Source organism: Schistocerca gregaria, chromosome 5, assembly GCF_023897955.1.
Source record: "Schistocerca gregaria isolate iqSchGreg1 chromosome 5, iqSchGreg1.2, whole genome shotgun sequence".
Taxonomy (NCBI): domain Eukaryota; kingdom Metazoa; phylum Arthropoda; class Insecta; order Orthoptera; family Acrididae; genus Schistocerca; species Schistocerca gregaria.
This window is the reverse complement of record NC_064924.1, coordinates 463,303,273-463,328,183: the sequence shown is the minus strand read 5'-3', so window position 1 is coordinate 463,328,183 and position 24,911 is coordinate 463,303,273. Positions and strand designations below refer to the sequence as shown.

General features: G+C 42.5%; 1 protein-coding gene across 1 annotated transcript in view; it reads left to right on the top strand.

The window, feature by feature from the left end:
• The window catches only part of LOC126272061 (protein catecholamines up), a 64,425-nt gene that overhangs the window by 25,930 nt on the left and 13,584 nt on the right, over positions 1–24,911 (top strand). Inside the window, exons 2-3 of the mRNA XM_049974591.1 lie at positions 14,725–14,924; positions 15,036–15,111. Of these exons, the coding sequence (XP_049830548.1) occupies positions 14,725–14,924; positions 15,036–15,111 (276 nt within the window). The remainder of the gene's footprint in view (positions 1–14,724; positions 14,925–15,035; positions 15,112–24,911) is intronic.

Genomic DNA, 24,911 nt, shown 5'->3' with positions numbered 1-24,911 from the left:
TTCTCATTGGTTGCCATCTGAATTTGACTGAAGCCCATCATCATCTCAATAAGTTGCGTCATTTGTTGCCCCTGTAACTGAAAAGCTGTGTTAGATTGAACTTTGATGCCAAAGGCATTTGCAATTGTGGCACTCCTAAGTGTGAGGCAGGCATGCTTGGGCTGTGGGGTGGTGGGGTAGACGTAGCCCAGCAAAAAATACTAAAGTTAAATCAGTATTTGACAGCGCAAACAAATAAACTGAACAAAAATGGCAAGCATCGATCTGAAACAGAAATAATCCCAAGCACATATGGTAAAAGTACAACTAAAAGTCTAGCAAGTGATTCAAAAATGGCAACAAAGGAAGTAAAATGATGTGGTGCCATAGATTCAATAACGTGTGTCACCAGGTGTTACATTGCAAGTCGGTAACCGTTAAGTTACGAGGAGCCAAATGTTACAGCCTTACTACTAATAAGTGGGTGGAAAGTCGCTAAAAGGAACTGGGCAGACAAGAAAAATGTTAGTTGACACAAGTGGTTTTTTAAATAAGTATATTGCATTCAACTTGTGGGTGAAGAAGTGCTACACTGTTGACAACTTAAGGCAGCAGACAACCAACATATATGCACACTGAATGTTAGCTGGTAGTGCTTACTATCAATAATTTGGTTTAACATTTGGAACTGACGAGCAACTGAAGTAATGTTGGAGTAGAAGACTGGTGCTCAGGTGCCTGCCTCTTATAACACCATCCTGGCTGGCTTTGTCGGTCGGCAGCCTGGAGATTCCTCATTGGCGGAATATGCAAAGCAGTGCTTGCGACACTTGCAGGAATATTCGAGGTGCCACCTCCGGCAGTATTGATAAGTTACAATACTATGAAAGGTTCTCCTCCATGACTCTTATGGAATATGATGTGTGAATGGATTAATCGATGATTAAATGAATCAAAACTCAAAGTAATTCTGTTTCAGCACTGAGAGTGACTCTGTGAACATGACAGAACTACAGGAAAACCTCTGCCAGATTTGAAAGAAGTTTGGAGATGACATTAATACAATGACGTTTTGACTCAGTCTGTATAGCAAGTCTGACTCCCATGCAGAGGAGCTGGGTTTGATTCCTGATTCTGCAAGGGATTTGTGGGCAGATTGGAGTGGGGCTGCTCACAGACCTCTGAGGCCATTTGATAAGGTATCTGAATGAGAAGCTTGTCTGCATAGGACACAGTTTTCATTTGGCATGTTGTTGTATTTAGTTCATAGACTGATTTGATGTGGCTCTCCACACTAGTCTATACTATGCTTCTCTTCATCTTAGCAAAACTATTACCACCTACGTCTGCTTAACCTGCTTACTGTATTCAAGTCTTGGTATAGTCTTACAATGTTTTCTCTCTCACACTTCCCTCAATTGCCAAATTGACAGTTCTTTGGTGCCCCATGATACCTCCTATCAACCAATCCCTTCTTTTAGTTAGTTTGTCATAAATTTCTTTCTTCCACTAATTAGACGTAGTACCTCATCATTAGTTATTCAGCCTACCCATTTAACTTCAGCATTCTTCTGTAGCACCACATTTCAAAAGTTTCTATTCTCTTCTGCTCTTGACTGTTCAGTAAGTATGTTTCATTTCTGTACAAAGCTAAGCTCTAGAGAAATACCTTCAAAATTACTTCCTAATATTTAAATTTGTATCTGATGTTGATAAATTTCTCTTCTTCTGCAATGCTTTTCTTGCTATTGCCAGTCTACATTTTGTATAACCTCTTTATTGGTCCTCAGTGATTACCTTGCTGCACAAATAGCAAAACTTATCTACTACTTTTAGTATCTCATTTCCTGATTTGATTCAAATCACTGGATTTAATTTAAGTACATTCCGTTACTGTCATTTTATTTCTGTGATGTTTATCTTATAATCTCTTTTCAAGATAGTATTCATTCCATTAACCTATCCTTCCAAGTCCTTTGCCGCCTCTGACTGAATTACAATGTCATCAGAAAACCACAAAGGTTTTATTGACTCTCTCTGAAGTTGTATTTCCTTTCAATATTTCTCTTTGGTTTCTTTTACTGCTTGGTCAATGTACAGATTGGGTAAAGGCTATAACCCTCTATAACCTTTTTCAACTGCTGCTTCCCCTACATGTCCTTCATCTCTTTAACTGCATTCCAATTACTGTACAAGTTGTAGATACTCTTTTGCTCCTTGTATTTTATCCCTACTGTAATCAGAATTTCAGAATGTAATCTTGTCAACATTTTCAAAAACTTTCTCTAAATCAAGAAGTGCTGTAAATGTAGTTGTCTTTCTTTAGCCTATATTCTAGGATTATTAGGAAAATTAGAGAGACCTCGGAGAAAAAAGAACCACCTGTATGAATATCAAGAGCTCAGATGGAAAACCTGTACTAAGCAAAGAAGGGAAAGCAGAAAGGTGGAAGGAATACATAGAGGGCCTATACAACAGAGATGTACTTGAGTGATATTGTGGAAATGGAAGAGGACGTAGATGAAGATGAGAACGGAGATATGGCACTGTGTGAAGAATTTGACAGAGCACTGAAAGACTTAAGTCGAAGCAAGGCCCTGGGATTAGACAACAATCCATTAGAGCTACTGATAGCCTTGGGAGAGCGAGCGATGACAAATCTCTTCCATCTGGTGAGCAAGATGTATGAGACAAGCGAAATACCCTCAGAATTCAAGAAGAATATAATAATTCCAATCCCAAAGAAAGCAGGTGTTGGCAGATGTGAAAATTACCCAACTATCAATTTAATAAGTCACGGATGCGAAATACTAATTCAAGTCCATTAAAGAAGAATGTAAAAACTGATAGAAGCTGACCTTGGGGAAGATCAGTTTGGATTCCGGAGAAATGTAGGAACATGTGAGGCAATACTTATCCTACGACTTCTCATAGAACATAAGTTAAAGAAAGACAAACCTACATTAATAGCATTTGTAGTCTTAGAGAAAGCTTTTGACAACGTTGATTGGAATACTCCCTTTCAAATTCCAAAGCTGCTGGGGTAACATACAGGGAGCAAAAGGCTATCTACAATTTTTACAGAAACCAGATGGCAGTTATAAGAATCAAGGGGCACAAAAGGAATGGAGAGGTTGAGAAGGGAGTGAGATGGGTGGTAGCCTGTCACCACAGTTATTCAATCTGTATATTGAGCAAGCAGTAAAGGAAACAAAAGAAAAATTTGGAGTGGGAATTAAAGTCCGGGGAGAAGAAATAAAAACTTTGAGCTTTGCTGATGACACTGTAATTCTATCAGAGACAGCAAAGGACTTGAAAGAGCAGTTGAACAGAATAGACTGTGTCTTGAAAGGAGGATATATGATGAACATCTACAAAAGCAGAACGAGGATAATGAAATGTAGTTGAATTAAACCAGGTGTGATGAGGGAATTAGATTAAGAAATGAGACACTTAAAGTAGTAAAGGAGTTTTGCTATTTGGGGAGCAAAATAACTGATGATAGTGGAAGTAGAGAGGATATAAAATGTAGACTGGCAATGGCAAGGAAATCATTTCTGAAGAAGAGAAATTTGTTAACATCAAGTATAGATTTAAGTGTCAGGAAGTCGTTTCTGAAAGTATTGTGTGGAGTGTAGCCATGTATGGAAGTGAAACATGGATGATAAACAGTTTAGACAAGAAGAGACTAAATAGAAGCTTTTGAAATGTGGTGCTACAGAAGAATGCTGAAATTTAGATGGGTAGATCATCAACTAATGAGGAGGTACTGTATAGAATTGTGGAGAAGAGAAATTTGTGGTACAACCTGACTAGAAGAATGGATTGGTTTGTAGGACACTTTCTGAGGCATCAAGGGATCACCAGTTAGTACAGGAGGGAAGTGTGGGGAGTAAAAATCGTAGAGGCAGACCAACAGATGAATACAGTAAGCAGATTCAGGGGGATGTAGGTTGCAGTAGTTACTTGGAGATGAAGTAGTTTGCACAGGATAGAGTAGCATGGAGAGGTGCATCAAACCAGTCTTTAGACTGAAGACCACAACAGCAACATCTTCTAGGATAAGTCATACAGCAAATATTGCCTTGTGTGTTCTACATTTCTCCAGAAGCCAATCAGATCTTTCTAATGGTTGGTATCTCATCAGTTTTCCATTCTTCTTGTAAACAATTTGTGTCACCATCGTGCAGCTATGACATAGAGTGAAAGTTTGCTAATCTTTGAATTTTGGAATTATTACATCCTTCCAGAAGTATGAGGGTATTTTGCTATTATCATAAATCCTGCACTCCAGGTGGATTAGTTTTTCTGTGATTGGCTCTCAGTAATTCTGAGGGAACATCACCTACTCCTTATTTCAGTTTAGATCCCTTTGAACTCTGCCAGATTCTTCTCATTGTATCATATCTGCCTTGTATAGTTCTTCTGTATATTCCTGCTCCCTTTTAGCTTCCCCTTTTTTCTTAATAATGACATGCCATCTGATATCCATACAGGTGCTTCTGTTTTCTGCAAAGGTCTCTTCAAATTTCCCCACAGGTGATGTCCATCTTTACTATGGTCATGCATGCTTTTTGCAGCATTATCATCAACCCATTCCTACTTTTCCCATGTTTTACTTTAAGTCAGTCTCATTTTTAGATATTAATATTCCTTTGGCATTCTTCACATGTTTTGCTTTTATATTTTTTTCTTTCGTTGATTAAATTCATTATTCTATGTGTTATCCAAGGATTTCTACAGTACCTCGTATTTTTACCTATTTGATGTTTTACCAGTTTCACTGGTCCATCTCTCAGAGCTACTCTTTTGTCTTCTAATGTATTTATTTTACTTGTTTCCATCTATTTCTACCTAATGCTCTTTATGAAACTTCCAGTTCCTTTGCCTTATCCAGATCATAGCTCCTTAATTTCTGAAGTATCTCCAGTGTTAATCTACAGTTGATAATCAATAAATTATGGCCAGAATCCATATCTACCACCTGGAAATAATCTGCAGTTTAAAATCTGGTTTCGAAATCCCTGTCTTACCATTATATAACCTATCTGAAACCTTCCAGTGTCCCCAGGTATCTTCCATATACAGAACTTCCTTTCATAATTCGTAAATAAAGTGTTTGCAATGACTAAATAATGCTTTGTCTAAAATTCTACCAGTTTGCTTCCCCTTTCATTCCTCTCCCCCAGTGCTTGTTCTCGTGCTATTTTTTCTTCTCATTCTTTTCCTACTGATTAATTCAAGTAATCCCATTATAATTAAATTTTCATCTGCCTCAACTATTCTGATAATTTCCTTTATCTCATCATATATTCTGTCAGCCACTTTATCATCTGCGATACTAGTAAGTGTATAAACTTTTTCTACTTTGTTGGGTGTTTGCAATGTGTCCATCTTGGCTGACTGCAAGTCCCAATCTTTCCCCCCTTGCACTTCACTAATTCCCAATATATTTATGTTCAACCTAACCATTTCACTTTTTAAATTCTCTGACTGGCATACCTGATTAAGGGATGGTGATGTTTCGTGATGCAACCCATAGAATGCCTATTTCTTTCTGTGTAGTCCCCACCAGACAATCCAAATGAAATCTCTGGAATATTTTACCCAAGAGGATGCTATCATCATGAAACCATACAGTAACACTATTGCACTTGGGAAAAATAATGGCTTCAGTTTCCCCCTGCTTTCAGCCATTCACATTATCAGTACATTTGGATTCAACAAATACTGGGTAGATTTTGACTGCAACACAGGTCCAATGGATGGTCTGGAATATGTACTCCAAATGTAATACTACCCTCAGCTGTCTTTGTTTTTGAGGTGGTGCGTGTTTCCAGCAGCCGACCACCTGGATGATGGTGTATCTGAACTGGACAGTCAGTCTAATGTAACAACAAAAGTGATCCATCGGACCAGGCAACATTTTCCTATTAACCCACAGTCTAATCTCTGAGATCCTGTGCCTACTGCAGTCATAATTGATGGTGTCGCTGGGTCAACATGTGAAAACAGAGAGATCATCTACTGTAAAGCCTCATGTTCAACAATGTGCACAGAACAGTGTGTTGCAAAACACTTGTAGCTACACCAGCATTATACTCTGTCATCAGATCTATCATGGATTGCCACCCTACTGTTTTACATTGTGTGCTAGTCTCCAATCTCCACTTTCTGTGATAAGATGTAGATGCCCAGCACCTTGTCACTTACTAAGTTTTGTCATTCTTCAACTACTTTTCAAAAATACTGGAGACAGCAGTGTGCAAACAGCCAACCAGCTTTGCCATTTTCTGAGTGCTTGTTCTCTTGTGCAGCCCAAAACAATCTGCCCTTTGTCAGAGTTGCAGAGCTGCATTTGTTAGTGGATTTCCTCATTTGTGACCCACATTGTCACTAGAATGATTCCCCATTCATCTCTGCTCTGCTTATATACTTTTCTTACCACATCACATGCCCACAGTGCCTGTAAGACTGTCCTGATGGACGGTAGTTATAATGTATTGGCTTATCAGTGCAAGTGTTCAGTTTTAAGTAACCCACCCGTCTTCAGTCCCTATAGATGATGTGAGTGAAAGACAACAGTCTGTTTCCACTATATGATTCCGAATTTCCATAATTCATTGCTTTGATCAGTTTGTGTGTAGTACTAGCAGTTATGAGAAACTAGGTGCTCCCATTTCTAAGGAACTATATGCCCTAGTGTGTTAGTGCGCAGCTATTTTTAGACTTTGAACAATGTCTGTATTTTCAACATATTGGCATTGAATGTGCAGTCTGTTACAGATGTGATCATGCCCTCTGCCAGAAGACAAAATCATTGTTGCCTTAAGGAAAATTACATGCAGAAATGTTTGGAACAATCTAAGTAATGGATGCAGGCCTGTGTGAACTCATTGGTCTTTGAAGGTGATTGCCACTGATAGAACACATAGTATTACAAGCAGGTCCCCCCCTTCCCAGTATACACAGTCTTTTTCCTCAGTAAGTAGATTATTGACATTTTAAAAGTAACACATTTTTTTTATGCACAAAACATAGTATCTGCCACACACATTTTGCTGAGCTTATTAGGGATACTGCTGTGGCTAAGTTTGATCAAACTAAATACCAAAATGTATGTAATTGAACAGATAAAAAACTACTCACCAAGCGTCAACAGGAGAACACACATATAAAAAGTATTACAATTTGCTAGCTTTCGGAGCTAGTGACTTCTTCTTCTGGCAGAAGGGTTGAAAGGGAAGGAAGAGGGCTGAAGGAAAAGGACTGGTGAGTTTTAGGAAAAGAGGTAGAATTCAGTAAAGTTGCCCAGAACCCAGGATCAGGGGAGATGGACCAGACAGGATGAAAAGGAAAGAAAGTTTTTCAGCAATACTTTTTACCAAATTACACAAGCCATTTGGTGCAAAACTGTTGGACAGTTTTGATATGTTCAAGTCTACATAATTTCAGCCTCCCATCTGCCCTGTTTTAAATCCCCTGGATTACTATATATGGAACGTGATTCAAAGGGTAACAATGAATCAAGTGCCCCAGTGTGACACCATTAAGGATTCACCACCATGGACTCCAATAAAGTACATCTTGCTTTTATGCATTTCATCCCCCTGTGGGTTCGGGGGTAAGAATAGGCCCACGGTATTCCTGCCTGTCGTAAGAGGCGACTAAAAGGAGTCTCAAACGTTTTGGCCTTGTGAGATGGTCCCCTAACGGGTTTGACCTCCATCCTTCTAAATTTTCCGAATAGCGAGCCGATTGGGGAAGGGCGCCTTACAAGGAGCGATGTGTCCATCATGCATTACCATCTCTAACCAGGTTTGTCGTCATCGCTTAGCAGTTCCGCTCACCTACCATCTCTTGGGCGTGGATTTGTTCTTGGGTGCAGTTTATTGCAGTCTGCTATGCTGTGTCGCTTTATGTGCCAATGACGATATTGGACTACATCACCTGAAATCCAGCACGGTAGCCAGTCCGTTGTGGTGGGGCCGCCATGTACCCTGTTGGTTGTAGCCCCCTGAATACACAGGGATCGCTCTGCTGATGCCAGCGCCGTTAACTCCCCACGTATGCCAAGGAGTAGATGCCTATCTCCTTGGGGCATTGGGACTCCCGGCAATGGCCATCCTGCCAGGTAGTCGTTGCTGAGGCTGGGTGGCGCCCGTGGGGAGGGCCCTTGGTCGGAGTAGGTGGCATCAGGGCGGATGACCCGCAATGAAGCGTGGTACATCATCTCTTGCTGGCGGCCAGCCGCCAGCAGTCTCCAAGCGTTCCAGGGCTCAATACAACGCAACTACATATGACCCCAAATCGTTCCCCTCCCTGGCTACACCATGGGAGGAACGAAAGACTAAGGATGCCAGCGAAACATACTCGCCCCGCTACCTGGTGTGTACGAGAGCTGATGGTGAATCCTTTACATCCATGAAGCCTCAGTTCTTCGTCGAGCACTTAGAGGACAAGTTCGGGGAGGTGGAGGGCTTGTCCAAAATGCGCTCGGGCTCGATTTTGATCAAATCGGCGTCTTCCGCCCAGTCCCGCCGGTTACTTGATTGTAACAAGCTGGGGGATGTTCCGGTTACAATCACGCCCCATAAGAGTCTTAATATGGTCCAGGGCATAATATTCCATCGGGACCTTCTATTGCAGTCCGATGTCGAGCTTCGCGCCAATTTAGAGCGGCGAGGTGTTCACTTCGTCCGGCGCGTACATCGTGGTCCAAGGGATAAGCAGGTTGCCACCGGTGCCTTCATCTTGGCCTTCGAGGGTGATACCTTACCTGAGAAGGTCAAGGTGATGGTCTATCGTTGTGACGTCAAGCCATATATCCCTCCCCCGATGCGGTGCTTTAAGTGCTGGAAGTTTGGGCATATTTCTTCCCGCTGTACTTCCAGCCTCACATGTCGAGATTGTGGATGCCCATCACATCCCAATACTCCATGTGCTCCGCCTCCCATCTGTGTAAACTGCGGAGAGCACCACTCGCCTTGCTCGCCGGACTGCAGGATCTTCCAGAAAGAGCGCAAAATCATGGAGTATAAGACCCTGGACCGCCTGACATACACTGAGGCCAGGCAGAAGTTCGAACGCCTCCATCCTGTTCGAATGACTGCCTCTTACGCCGCGGCTACTACTGTTATGGCCCCATTAGCTCTCCCTCAGACTGCCTCCTCTCAGAGCCGGAATGCTACACCTGCCCCCTTGATGGTGGGGGGCACTTCACTCCCTGCTGCTCCTGCACTACCTGCCTCAGGAGCAGCAACCCCCCAACCATCGGCGACATCAGTCCCCACTTCTAAGCTGGGGAAGCCTCAAACTTCCCCGGCTCGAATAGCACGGAAAGGGTCCCTTGGGTCCCTTCCTTCCCAGGATTCCGCCTCTGGGAAGGGAGACGTCAGCCAATGGAAGAAAAGCAGACCAGCGGCTGGTCGCAGGGCTTCCCGCTCCTCCTCCATCCCGGAGACTGACTCGCTGGAGCCCTCCCAGCCAATGAAACCCAAGGACCAGAGAGACAAGATGAAGAATAAGACCTCTAAGGCCAAGGAACACGCGGTGGCATCCACCCCACTGCTCCCTACAGGCCCTGCGTCCGAGGATAAGGTGGAGATCCGGGCGTCCGCTGAGGACCTGGTTCTCGCCGGACCCTCAGACACCATGGAAGCAGATTGTACTGGTCCTCCATCGGTGGCAGCAGGTGACCCAGTGGCGTGATCTGCCTCCTCGGTCCCTTCACGCCTTTTTTGGACATGGACAAAGCGATACTCCAGTGGAACTGCAGCGCTTTTTTCCACCACCTTGCTGAGCTTCGCCAACTCATCAGCAGTCACCCTTTCCTCTGCATTGCCCTACAGGAATCTTGGTTTCCAGCAATGCGGACCCCTGCCCTACGTGGGTATCGGGGTTATTACAAGAACCGGGCAGCTTATGAGAAGGTATCTGGTGGAGTCTGCGTCTACATCCTTAACTCTGTCTACAGCGAATGTGTACCTCTTCACACACCTTTAGAGGCTGTTGCTGTAAGGATGTGGACGCCTCAGCCTATTACTGTCTGCAGTTTGTATCTTCCGCCAGATGGTGATGTCTCGCGTCATGTGTTGGCTGCATTGATAGCACAACTGCCTCCTCCTTTTGTGTTACTGGGCGACTTTAACGCCCATAACCCCCTGTGGGGTAGCGCCGCGATTACTGGCCGGGGTAGAGATGTCGAGACTCTTCTCTCGCAGCTTGACCTCTGCCTCTTAAACATGGGATAGCCGACACATTTCAGCATAGTCCATGGCACATTTTCGGCCATCGACCTTTCTATCTGCAGCTCCGGACTTTCACCATCCATCCACTGCAGTGTCCATGACAACTTATGTGGTAGTGACCATTTCCCCATCTTTCTGTCACTACCACAGCATCACTCTTCTGAACGCCCCTCCAGATGGGCTCTGAATAAGGCTGATTGGGGCTTGTTCTCCTCTCTCGCCACTATCGCACCTCCTTCCCATGACACCATTGATGCGGTGGTTCAGTCGGTCACCACCGGCATCGTTTCTGCGGCGGCATCTGCGATTCCCTGTTCATCCGGGTCCCCTCGGCGGAGGACTGTGCCTTGGTGGGCGCCCGAGATCGCAGAGGCGATTAGAGATCGCCGGCGGGCTCTTCAACGCCATAAGCGGCACCCGTCCTTGGAGAACCTCATCGTTTTTAAACAGCTCCCGTGCCCGACGCCTTATTCGCCAACGGAAGCAGGAGTGCTGGGAACGGTACGTTTCCACCATTGGCGTCCGTACCTCTGCATCGCAGGTTTGGGCTAAGATTAGGCTACTCCATGGCTATCGGCCACCTGTCTCTGTCCCTGGGCTTTCGCTGAATGGAGTGGTGTGTCCTGACTCCGGCACGATTGCGGACCGGTTAGCAGCGCATTTTGCTCAGTGTTCCGCATCTACGAATTACCCACTGGCCTTCCGCTCCCGGAAAGAGCGGTTGGAAAGTTGGAGGCTTTCCTTTCACACGCGCCACGCGGAGTCGTACAATGCTCCTTTCAGCGACTGGGAATTCCAGAGTGCACTATCTGCTTGCCCTGATACGGCTCCTGGGCCAGACCGCATCCACAGCCAGATGCTGAAACACCTCTCTGTGACTTGCCAGTGACGCCTCGTAGATGTTTTCAACCGCATCTGGGTTGAGGGTGTGTTCCCGTCTCAATGGCGAGAAAGTATCGTCCTCCCCGTGTTGAAACCTGGCAAGAACCCGCTGGAGGTGGACAGCTACCGCCCCATAAGCCTCACCAACGTTCTTTGCAAGTTGCTAGAACGTATGGTGAGCCGGAGGTTGAGTTGGCTCCTCGAGTCTCGAGGCCTTCTGGCTCCGTCTCAGGGTGGGTTCCGTAAAGGCCGCTCTGCTGTCGATAATCTGGTCTCCCTAGAGTCTGCCGTCCGTACAGCCTTTGCACGCCGCCAACATCTGGTTGCCGTCTTCTTCGACATGCAGAAGGCGTACGATACGACTTGGCGATATCACATCCTGGCCACACTTCATGGGTGGGGTCTTAGGTGCCCGCTTCCGATTTTTATTCAGAATTTTCTGTCGTATCGTTCCTTCCGCGTGCAAGTTGCTGCGTCCCATAGTTCCTCCCGGGTCGAGGAGAACGGGGTCCCACAGGGGTCTGTCCTCAGTGTCTCCCTGTTTTTAATTGCGATCAATGGGCTCGCTGAGGCGGTGGGATCGTCCGTCGCAGCTTCGTTGTATGCAGACGACTTCTGCCTCTACTACAGCTCCGCTGGCATTGCAGTTGCTGAGCGCCAGCTGCAGGGCGCTATCCGCAAGGCGCAGTCGTGGGCTGTAGCGCACGGCTTCCAGTTTTCGGCCGCTAAGACCTGCGTTATGCATTTCTGCCGGCGTCGCACGGTTCACCCTGAGCCACGCCTTTACCTTGACGGTGAACCTCTTGCTGTGGTAGAGACGCATCGGTTCTTGGGACTGGTATTTGATGCCCGGTTGACTTGGCTGCCTCATATTAGGCAGCTTAAACAAACATGCTGGCGGCATTTAAACGCTCTCCGTTGCCTTAGCCACACCGGATGGGGTGCCGATCGGTCCACCCTTCTCCGGCTGTATCAAGCGCTGATCCAGTCCCGCCTTGATTATGGGTGTGTGGCTTATGGTTCGGCATCGCCAGCAGCATTGCAATTGCTGGATCCCATCCACCACTGCGGGATCCGACTCGCCACAGGAGCATTTCGGACAAGCCCTGTTGACAGCTTACTTGTGGAGGCTGGTGTTCCTCCATTGCGGATCCGGCGCGACCAACTTCTGGCCGCTTATGCTGCCCACGTTTGTAGTTTGCCAGGGCATCCCAACTACCGTCTCCTGTTCCCGCACTCGATCGTCCATCTTCCAGACAGGCGGCCCCAGTCAGGCTGTACGATCGCGGTTCGCATCCGGGCTCTACTGTGTGGGATTGAGTTTTTTCCTCTCCCGCCTGTTTTCCGGGCCAATCTCCGTCTGCCCCCTTGGTGTGTGCGCTGACCGTGCATTCGGCTGGATTTGGCACAGGGTCTGAAAGACTCGGTCCCTCCTCCGGCCCTCCGCCGCCGCTTTGTCTCTCTCCTTGCCGAGTTTCCCGGATCTGCCATGGCCTATACCGACGGTTCGATGGTCTCTGGTCGCACTGGTTACGCTCTTACTCTAGAGGATCATTGTGAGCAATGGTCGCTGGCACCCGGGAACAGTGTATACACTGCCGAGTTGGTTGCCATCTATCGCGCCCTAGAGTATATCCGCTCCCGCTCAGGTGAGTCCTTTGTCATCTGTAGTGACTCCCTGAGTGGTTTACGAGCTCTTGACCAGTGCTTTCCTCGTTCCCGTCTGGTGATGGCCATCCACGAGTCGCTCCATGCTCTTGCCCGTTGCGGCTGCTCCGTGGTCTTTGTTTGGACCCCAGGTCATGTCGGCATCCCGGGCAATGAGCGGGTTGACAAGCTGGCTAAACAGGCAGTGAGTTCACCGGCTCTGGAACTCGGCCTTATGGAGTGTGTTCTCCTGTCGCTTTTGCGCCAGAAAGTGCTTGGTGCCTGGGGTGACGAGTGGCGCACCCTGCCCGCGTCCAACAAACTTCGGGCGGTGAAGGAGACGACCGGTGTGTGGCGCTGCTCCATGCGGGCCTCTCGGAAGGACTCTGTCGTCCTCTGCTGGCTGCGCATTGGCCACACGTGGCTGACGCACGGCCATTTGTTGCGCCGGGAGGACCCACCGCTATGTCGCTGCGGGGCAGCTCTGACGGTTGTCCACATTTTGGTGGACTGCCCGCTTTTAACAGGACTCAGGCAGACGTTTGCGCTGCCTGATACCCTCCCTGCCCTTTTATGTGATGACGTTGCTATGGCGGACCTCGTGTTGAGTTTTATTCGGGCAGGGGGTTTTTATCGTATGATTTGAGTGTTTGTCCTTTTATTTCCTGTATTGACTTGGGCCTTTGGCCTGTGGTTTTAAACTGTGGGTTTTAATGTCATTTGGTGGTTGGCTTTTCCTTATTTTCATGGTCGGCCAACCACCTTCACACTCGGTGTGATTTTAGTTCTGTTTGTCTGGTCTTTGTCTGTCTTTCTTGTATTGTGTCGTTCCTTGTCTCAGTTCTCCGTTTTTAACGACTGACAGTTTTTATTTCGTGTGATTTTATCGTGGAACAAGGGACCGATGACCTTAGCAGTCTGGTCCCTTCAATCCCACACCCAACCAACCAACCTATGCATTTCCGATCAACGCTGAAGGTTTATATTCGAGCTAAAGGGGATATGTAGAATGAGTGTGCTGTGTAGGGGTCTCACATGCACCGTGTTAAAAATATTTTTTGTAGTATTTAATACTTCACTAATGAAATTTCTTGTGGTGATTGTTTGTGTGAGACAAAAGAGACTCTGTGACATTCTGCACCAGATAAATTTAATGAGGCACTTTTTTGATCCTAAGAGTGGGAGTAGAAAGGAAAAATGTAAAAAAGAACAGTCTCTTGTGAAGTAAGGAAAGAGCAGAAAAAACTGAAAGATTTATAACTATGTTGTTTATTTCACAAGTTTCCAATCCCCCTGTCTCATAAGACAGTCATTCTTCTCTCATAATCATTGCTTTGTGGTAAGGTAACTACTTTTTATTCTGCAGCTAATCAATATAATCTGTTACTTGTACCTATTTTTATACATGCTGGTGCCACTTTGGTTCAGGGTTCTGATCAACATTTTCTTTTTCGTCACTTGTTTCAGCAGCCCATCATTTTTCCCCTTGCTGTAGAGAAAGGAGTGCCTGGTTTCAGTTTGCTCAAGATTCATGATTGTGGATTACTTATAGTTATGTATAAGGGAAGGAATAAAGGTACAATCCCATCGTGGTACTGAGTGGTTGATAGACATGAATGGTAATGAAAGTGTTCTTGCCTAGGTGCCTGTTAAACTCTCAACAATTCAGTGTATATACTGAGTTTTATCTTCACTCCTTCTGTGACTTATATTTCGTCAAGGACTTTCTGTTACCCTATTTATTTGTAATTATCTTTGCTATCTCTGACACTGCCTTCATATATGATAAATTTATAGTTCCTGCGTGATTCTGTGACAAAGTGAATCTGTGTTGCGAATAATTATGTTTTTTCCCCTTCATGTGCTTAAAAATCCAATTTAACTTCTACACTAATGAAAGTGGTAGTTTAGTTTTCACTATCTTCAAAATATATTCTACAACTTGTCATTTTTATTGTACAAATAGGTGAAATTAAGGTGGCTGGATATCTGAATCTTGCTGCAGATTTTACACACAATTTTACTGATGGTTTGGCTATTGGAGCTTCATATATAGCTGGAGAACAAATTGGTGTTGTCACGACTTTTACCATTCTGTTGCATGAAGTTCCACATGAAATTGGTGACTTTGCAATATTAATACAATCTGGATGTGATCGGAAGAAGGTAAGATAGTGTTGCTGTAACTGCTGATGTAAAATGAAATGATAATTTGATAGTATTTCTGGTTTCTTTATGGATTTTGCTGAACATAATGTTTCTTAAATATTTTTGCAGGCTATGTTATTGCAGTTGCTGACAGCTCTTGGTGCTCTGAGTGGAACTGTTGTCTCTCTCTTAGCTGAAGGTGTGGGTAAGTATCAAAGAGAATTCTGAAAGTGATTTGAAGAGTTCCAGAAAGCAAATCTATATTTTGTCATTTATGAAATTCGTTAGAAATAAACATACAGAAGAAAATATAAAACATGTACATTAACATTATGCTAGAAAACAATATACTGTCAGAAAAAAATGTTCTACATTAATACTGGAATGCCATTAATTGAAAAGTGGAGAAATTGCCATTTAAAACAGTGTACAGTCTGTAGTTTAACAGAGAAAATAAGTTACTGAAGTCATAAAGTAAAAGCATTTCACCCAGCTGTAAAAACATTGATGAAAAGTAGGAGAGGTGGAGGGAGGAATGAGAAAGGAGTGGGGTGGGGATTGAAAGATTATATAAGGTGGCTTATTTTTTATTGATCACAATAAGCACATATTTAAGTTCCAGTACAATGGTTTTTTTAGTCACGTGAACTGGTGCATAGCTAAATAATGGACATGTGAGTGCCTTTGTATAGCACAGGCTTTAGGTTTTCTTTCTTTCTTTTCCTGTAACACAGACCAAACTGTTGTATTATGCTGTACAGTCATTATCCAAAATACCACTAATGAAATTATTGATCAGTTTTGCTTATTCACTCATCTTGGATGAAAGACTTAAAAGCAGCAAATCTGTATTCACCAAAAGAGGTATCTTGGTTGATATTTGTCAGTTATTTGCAGTATACCTTCTGTTGCACATTACAATTGTATGCACTCATTAAAGAATGAAGTATAGTGCTTCACAAGCCGCAACACATTACTTTCATTGCCAATATGGTTCATTTCAAATTCTTGATCCTTATAACTAAGATACTTGGGTGGATGGGACTTATCACATAACAATTCTGTGCTTTCAGTTGAGTCTGAGCACTACACCAATAAGGTTTTACAGCTTTTCATGAGATATTAATTTTAAACATAATTATCAGAATGTACCACTATAGTGGTTTGAAGTTACAAAGAAATAATTTGTTGTTATCACCTCTGTAATATCTTTATCTTCAATTTACATGTGCTGTTTTGTCTGATAGTGTTCTAACAATGTAGTGTGTCTGCCTTGAATTCTTCATGAGCCGATTGTTAGTTTCATGCCCTATCCAAAGAAAAATATTTAATTTTATCAAAAAATGAAGTACATAAAATTTCGGGCTAGAAGATAGGTAGAGAGGGTCTTCAGAAGCAACATTAATTTGAATTTATTTACAGATCCTTTTATTCCTCAGTTGTGTTTGTGTGGATGAATGTTGATATGTCTTGACCACCTAACTGGTATCCTCCAGGCTGGTAGCACAGAAATTGGATTGCAAGAACCTGTTGAATAACATGTCTCCACAGGAGCTATTTTATGGAGTGGGCAGGTGTCCATTGAACAGTCCTTTTGCATGAGAAACTACCATATTTTCACCAGGGATTCTAACAAACTTAATGGCAGCACAAAAACAGCTTAGCATGATTCCTGCTTTTGGAAATAAACATATGTAGGGCTCAACATATTTAGCATATTTCCACTAATTACTGTCTTAGGAGTGTGTAGCATGAGAAGACTCAATAAAAATGTAAAAATTTTGCAGACAATAAGGGTGTGAAAGAGATGTAACTTTTAAGACAGCACAGCAACCAATAAGACAGAAGACTTCTTTAAATGTTTGTATAATTTATCATGAATCTTCAATACAGACAGTAAAAATAAAAACAATGATGATCTCAAAATAATATCAGGGGCAGTGTATAAAGCCATTTGAGATATGAAGGAAGGAACTGCACGTGTTCATGTAGAAATGGGTAAGGCTGGGGGCTAAGTAGTATAAAAGGAATGTGAAAAATAGTTTACAGAATGTCTGTAGAGGAAGACAATTGTTCAAAACTGGAACAATGCTATCAACAAAGATACCTTTCTAGGTGACTACAGGCTTGCTGCTTTTAAGTCTTTAATCCATGCTGAGCAAATAAGCAAAACTGATCAGTGAGTTCATTGGCGGTGTTTTGGACAATGACTGTAGAACATAATACAACAGTTTGGCCTGTGTTACAGGAAAAGAAAGAAAGAAAACCTAAAGCCTGTGCTGGACAAAGGCACTCACGTGTTCATTATTTAGCTTCACAAAAACAGATAGCAGGCAAAAAAGGCTATAAACATGTTAGCCTCCTCCTCCGTAATGTACAAGATGTTTACCAAAAGTATCACAGCTACGTGGGAGGAGGGACTTCAGATTTTACTCATGCAAAGGAACAATCTACGGCTTCAGAAGTGGACATAATGTGCAGAACCATTTGCAAGTTTGGAACAAAATTGTATAACTGAACAGTAAATGTGAATTACTACTTTAGAAAAATGTTTACACACTTACTGATGTCAGGTAAGCGTTTCGTACCTGTAATGCTGACACTGTGTAGGTAAGAAATTGGCCACAATCAAGTAGGATTACATTCTCATGGTTCCGTTCAAACTTAATTGTGTATATAGACATTCATCCATTCCATGGATTAATAACATGGACAGCTTTTGCCTGCTATCGACATTTGACACTGGCAAGATATCAGTCCTGGTGGTTCCAAGACTTTGGAGAATGTTTTAATTTCAAGTTTGAAGTTGGATAACAAATGACAAAATAATTTTTTTTTCAATGTTGTGACATTAAGTTGCAGACAGATATGTACACACAAACCTTCAGCCACAGCCTTCATCAGAAAAAGAAACATACACAAGCAAGCACATTTCATGCACACAGTATTGCCATCTCCGGCAGCTTGGACCAGACTGCAGATATTGATAAGAGTGGAAGCATCAATCTTTTCCATACATTGTTGGTATTCCAACATCAAGTTTTCATGTGGTATAATTACAAATTAACAATTTTTCTGATTTTTGTCCTTTACTTGTAGTGTGAAACCTACCTTCTTGCCAAATGTCACGATTCTAGGCCAGCGGGAAGTATGATATAGGTTTTGATGGGCGATAATGTGAATACCAAAATATTTGACACAAGTGGCCATGTCTTTTGATTGCATTGACGTAGAGGCTTAAGTTTTTTACACCGTAAAGGGACCGTAGACCTTAGTATATGACATAATTCAGACTTAATACTTCTACCCATTCCAGAGAGAAAGGGGTAGACGAACCAACAGTCAGTCAGTCAGTCAGTCAGTCAGATAACAAATGACAAAAAATATGGTTCTCTTGTGATATAGTTAGAAATTAACACTTTGTAGATTTTTTCCCCCTTTACTTGGACAGCAAAATCTCCCTTCCTTGCATAATTTCATGATTCTAGGCCGACAGGAATCGTCCTGTAGGTTTTGATGAGATCGTTTGTAAGTATCAAAATGTATGACATGGATTCAATTTGTACACCACCAAGGGACTGTAGACCTTAGTATTTGACATTAATTTCAACTTGATATGTCTACTCATTCTTGAGAAAAGGGGTTTCAACTTTCAGACAGACAGACAAGAAAGTGATCCTATAAAGGTTCCGTTCTTATCGATTGAGGTAGAGAACTATAAAAATTGTGAGATGCAATATTATTAGTTTCTCACATCAAAGCCAATCTGTTTACTAATCTTGCATTGCCAGAAACCAGCAAAAGATCTGAATAGCGATCATGTCTCATGATACTTACAGCTAACAAGGATGTTGGTACTGATAGGGGACAAAAAATGTATACATTCATTTAACTGACATAATCAAATAGATGTTCCTGGACTGTAAAGTTGTTGTGGTCTACATGTTTGACATTTTAAGTGCAGTTCTGTATTGGAGACATTGTAGTGGGCTGTGGGTTGTCAATTACAAGTACAAACTGCTTGGATTGTGTGTTGTGAACTACCAGTATTAAATGATTGTGTAATCATGGTCCTAAAAGTGTGCATTCTGTCATCAAGCCATTGCCATGCAGATTTAGGAGGTGGTTCCATCAGGAAAAATCACAGGAAATGTTAACTTTGGCCAGCATGCTCCCACTTAATAAGCTCTAATGACTTGGTACTAAGTTACTGTTGACAGCATGAACTGTAAGGAACTCGAGTCCAAAAGCACTGACAGCAGAGCAGAATACAGTGACACAAGCAGCTCCCTCTATTGACCATAAGGTTTGTTTTCTCATCTCGGTTTATGAGCTTTTATAGCCTCCTTGGGCCTTTATTGAGTTTACAAGCATGTCTACACTGCATTTTTCCTAAATTTAATAACATGCTCTAAATATGTGAAATTTTACAGTTGAAGCAGTACTTCATTACTTATGATGATCATTTAGTAATAAAAAGAAATTCATAGCACTATTTATGGATGTGACATGGCCTCATTCTTCCAGGGAATGTAGTTTGTATCCCTCCATCTAGGGGCTATAGAAAAGACACCAGGACACTAAACTCTCCTTTGAATTGCCACTTTATTTTTTTTGTTCATTCAGCCTGTTCTGCCGTACTGGACAACAAAATTAGGCAATATGTGCATAAACAGTCTCCACTTTGCGTACTAAAACGACTGTCTATACAAGGATACCAACTAAAATTTGGGGACTTGTACTGTAACAATTTATTTAAAATTTCAAGATACTCACTGTGTGAGTAAACGTGGGTGTTAAACTAGTGAATAATGATATAACTACATATAGTCGTGCCTGGGATTCATAGACTTTGAGAAAGCTTCAGACTCGCTTTCAGCAAAATCTACAGTAATAGCCCTTGAGAAACGAGGCATTGATTTAGTCTGTGTTTTACTGAAGAACATATTAGTTAATGCTGCAGTTTCCATTAGACTCTGAAATGAAATACAAATTGTGGAAAGATGTGATGCATCACTAAAATCATTCTCAATGACCGTATAGATGAAAGGGTTTAAAATCCTTAAACTTAGAAAACAAAGTTTCAATATATGTTAGTGTAACATATCTAAATGAGCTTTGTTTTGCTGGTGGCTCTATACACCTTGTCTCTAGTGCAAATAAAGTTTAAGAACTGTGGAAGACTGGGGTAAAGCAAATAGGAAAGTAGGCCTAAAAATAAATTTCAATTCAAATACAAAAAGACCAAAATAATGTATAACCAATATAGTGAAGGGGATATAGTACAAAGTCACAATAAAATCGAAAAACCACTGATTGAGTTATTGTATTTGAACCACAAGAAGACAATGTATGGATGGAGAGAGAAAAAATTCAGAAACTGAGGGTTGCTCAGTGAGAAATGGAAAGACATGTGTCGTAAGTTATTAGTAGAGACATGAAATCAAACAAATGAAGCAGGGAACAGATTGGAATGGAAGATATAATTATGACTGTAATGAAAATGAAATGAAGGTGGATGGGATGTGCATCTCTGTGAATGGTTGGTAGGCAGGTCAGGAAATTCTTCACTGGATCCTAAGAGGTAAAAAGAATACAGGACTTGACAACACAGTGGGAGGTGAGATTGTGGTATAATTCTATTGAACATGTTGCACTTTTCATAAATTTAAGTTCAGTTGTTGCCACTTTGTCTATTCCAAGTTGACTGCTTTTTAAATGAAAACCACAAGTTTTACATAATAGAGATTGATTCTGGTGTAACATGAGACACTTTTGCCCACTACATGAAATTGCTTGAAATTTTCTGCCCCTTTCCATGTCAGTCTTCTTGCTCATGTTTAATTACCCAGCTTTCCTCATAGTAAGTTCTGTGGATGATAGCTTCCATAAACTAATCCTGCCAAGGCTCATACAACAAAAATGCGTATCTTAATTTTTCACTATTTTAGAAAAGCCTTTTGAAGCAATTGATGTATTTCATTCAAGGGCAAGGTTAAAATACCTCCATTTGATAACTACTTTCACTTAAAGATGATGTTTTAATTGCTATTAGTGATTAAAACAAACAGCTTTAGTAATACCAGTTGTTTGCAGTTAAAGTTCATCTTCTCATGCAGGTCCCATAAGGGCCATAATTATTGTTGTAACAAACTGTGATAGATACGCTAATGCAGTAATGCAGAACTGCTTTACACTGAGAAAAAAATTATTTCCGATTATGGCCACTAGGGTGCAAACCTGGCACTGTGAATGCAAGAAAGATGTCTAAAAATGTTTCCATATGTAATGGATTATGAACGGGATGTAGGCAGAGGAGGTCAAACAAGTGCGAAAGGCATATCATTGATTTTATTATTAACTGCCATGTAAACAGTTTGTTAAATATGAGCACGGGAACGTCAATGAGGTGATGTGTCTGTAAAATGGTGCGATCAACAGTTGCTCACAGCAGTTTAGATGGAATCTGAGCAATCTGTTCCCTTATACTGGCCTTCAGATCAGGTAGAGACTGAACGTGTCCCTGGTAAACACATTCTTTTAGATATCCCCGGAGCCAAAAGTATCTTTCAGACCATACAGCTTGGAAACCTCAGGAGATAACACGTTTGTGAAGGTTGCATTAAGCGTAGGTTTCACTGTGTGGGTGACGTGTTGTCCCAACCTGCATGAAAATGGTGATTTCCTTACAGTTGCGTACTACCAACACAGGGATCACATGCTGCACAAGGATGTCTCAATAACGTGCAGACATCACGTTACATGACAGGTCCTCTAGGTGCATTCTCGTCAAAGGAGAACAGACCGAGAATAAAGTTGCTCATGAAGTGACCTCACAGAGTCACATATGGGTAGTGTAGTGGCCCTTTGTGCAAAACACACTGTTTAAGAGAACCGCAAATTCAGCAGTGTTGTGTTTTCATTGCACCCTCTAGTGTAAAATGTGCATCATCACTCTATAGAATATTGCCCTACCATATGTCGTCAACTTTTGTCCACACCATGAAATTAAGAGCAAATTCAGAACATTGCTGTGCATCATGAGGTATCAGTTGATGCATCATCTGGATCTTGTACAGGTGCAAGTGTAATATAGACCACAAAATTTTCCATTGTGTTGACAATGGCATAGACAATTCACGGGATACTGCTCAAGCACTAGCACTATTTGGGACATGTGCTACATGGTCAGTTACAGCAACGGCAACCTCATCAATAACTTCCACTTGGATAGGATGCCTTCCTCTTCTGGTTACCACACCCAGCTCATCCATGTTTCTGAATTTCATTTTCTTCTTCTTTAAACCATTTAATGAATCGGGCCTCTCACCAGACCTTTCAATAGATGATACTCTCTCAGTGCTGCGCTATAATTGTTGCTGTTCATATAAAACAGTTTCACTAAAAGCATACGGTATCTCTTCTCGATGGATATACTATTCACTCATGTTATGGCTCTTCAAATGACTAGGGAAGCCATATCATCATACAAACAGTGTATGAGGCCGGATTTTCACTTGATGGCCACAGTAGGAACTAATTTGTTTTCCAACATAAATCAGTTCCATATTAGCGTTATCAACCAAGTTTTGCTCCCACGTGATAATTACAGCCGACACAGGACCTCAATGAGTAGCTGCACTTTAATTATAACCGCCCAGTAATAGACAAAATCCAATTTCAGTTTTGTAATCCTGTGATCAGACAGAATCATTTGAAATACGTCACAATGGCATGTTAGATTTTTATTTTGCCATATTTTATGATTCTTGTTTTGTATGCTTTTAACCCTTCCACCCCCTTTCAACCCAGTGCATTCAATATATAATTAAATACTATTTGCATGTGAACATAAGCAGCAGTTTGTGAGAAACTCCCAGTGTGCACAGAATTAACTGTACAATTAGCTGTCAACATAGCTTAAAATTACGTAAAACTCAATAATAACTCTGATGTAGCACTTGTTTGATGCCATGGGGATGGTGTCACAAGTTACTGAAATAAAAGCAGCAGCATCAGCTCCCTCCGTTGGATATGCTGGAGGCCACCAGCGTTTTCCTCCAAACATCGATGGCCATCATTCCATTTATTGCAGTCTACAAGCCATCATCTAGTCCTCTGGAGACCGTTGATCTTGACTCTTTGCTTTTCTAGCATAGCAAGATCTCCATTGCTGGCATTCAAAGACATCAGCTACTAGTAGATGATGATCTGAGGATGGCCTGAAATCTGTTGATAATGTGGAATCATTGACATTTCCGTCATGAAGGTTGTTCTGCAGTGTCAATGTGCAGTGCACTACCTTCAGAGCACTTCCCCATCGTTTTTGACGTAGATATGAATATCTCTGTACTGTCGATGTGGAGTCTCACTTACGGTCATCAGTGTGGACCTCTTACATACCAAAATCACAGAAAAACTTGTCACCGGCAGAAACTGGAAACAGTGCAGCGCTATTACAATTCGCAGTTGCTACATTTGTTGTTGCTCAGGGAGTGACATCACCTGCACTGCTCACCATAAGGAAAAACTCATGGCACCTAATACCAGACACACTTGTGGCCAAAGCCAAGAGAATTTAGTATACCAGGAACGGCAATGTACAAGGAACACTGCCACTATATGACTGCTCAACTGACTGCGTCAAGACGTCTAAGTGGCAAAGGAGAGTACTTAAATTTAGATCAGGCAAACAAGATTCCTATAATCTGACTTGATGACAGTCAGCAAACTAAATGCACAGGCCGTAGTCAAAGCCTTTCAGGTGAATTCCACTCCCATTGATGATCAACTGGCTGCAGCCCACATTGCTTTGACAGGTGAATGGTTCCCACACTACCTTACAAAGAGAGACACAAGGACATCGTTGTAAAACTTTGGCAGAAGAATTTACACTAGCACTTCATGCTCTAAACACCAGGAAGGCCACAGGATGTGATGAAATATACAGTACTTTTTTTAGATAGATGCCACCAGCTATCACCACTCATCTGGTTGACATCTTTAATGAGTTATTCCAGACCGACAACATATCACCTTGTGTGGAAATTGTGTCTATTTTTAAGACTGGGAAACATCTTCACCTGGTGCAGAGTTGTTGCATGTCAAGTTTATTAACTGCCATCTCTAAAATTTTGAGAGGGTGTATGTTAAGAGCCTGTAGCATCACATCACCACTGAAGCAATGCTCCCCTAGGAGCAGATTGGTGCAGCCATTCAATGCTGCATCAGCTCTTGTGACTATAAGAAGATCCTTTTGAGGTGGTGGAGCATCATGAGTACTTCGTTACGATGCTTCTGGCTGTATTGTGTGAGGATTTGATAATGTGCTGCACAGCTGCCGCATGTTCAAGTTGCTTGAAACAGGGGTGCTGGTGTCGCACAGCTACCTCATCCATTCTTAGCTTAACAGGAGGATCTTTTGTGAGGAGACTACAACTAGAATGTCCACAGGACCTTGCATCTATACTGGCATGCCAGAGGTCTAGGTTTTCGAACCAGTCATGTACATGCTGTATGCAACTGATACATCAAAGACAGACCATATGCAGCTCATGCTGTATGCTGCTGATACAGCATTTTTCAACCAAAGCGTGACTGTCAACATTAGGTTGTTAACAGTATGTTGCCAAAGGTCTTGGTGGTTTTAGGACCGATCCCATACCCGCTGTATGCAGCTGACACATCAAGGTAGACCATTTGCAGCTGATGCTGTATGCTGCTGAAACAGCAATTCTCAACCGAAACATGAATGCCACACCCTACAATGTCGATTGCAGCTTGCCTCCGACTGTCTCAACACCTGAGCTGTCAATTGGTGCCTGAACGCAAACGATTCCAATATACATTCCGGACAGTTACTCGCCTTATCGTCTCCGCAACACTGGCACTTACCACTATGGAAGGCAGCCCTGTCACATGGACAGCTGCAGCACAATATCTTGGCGTAACTCTGTACCAACTATTTATGTAATATCAATATACCCATGATGTGAAGAACAAATC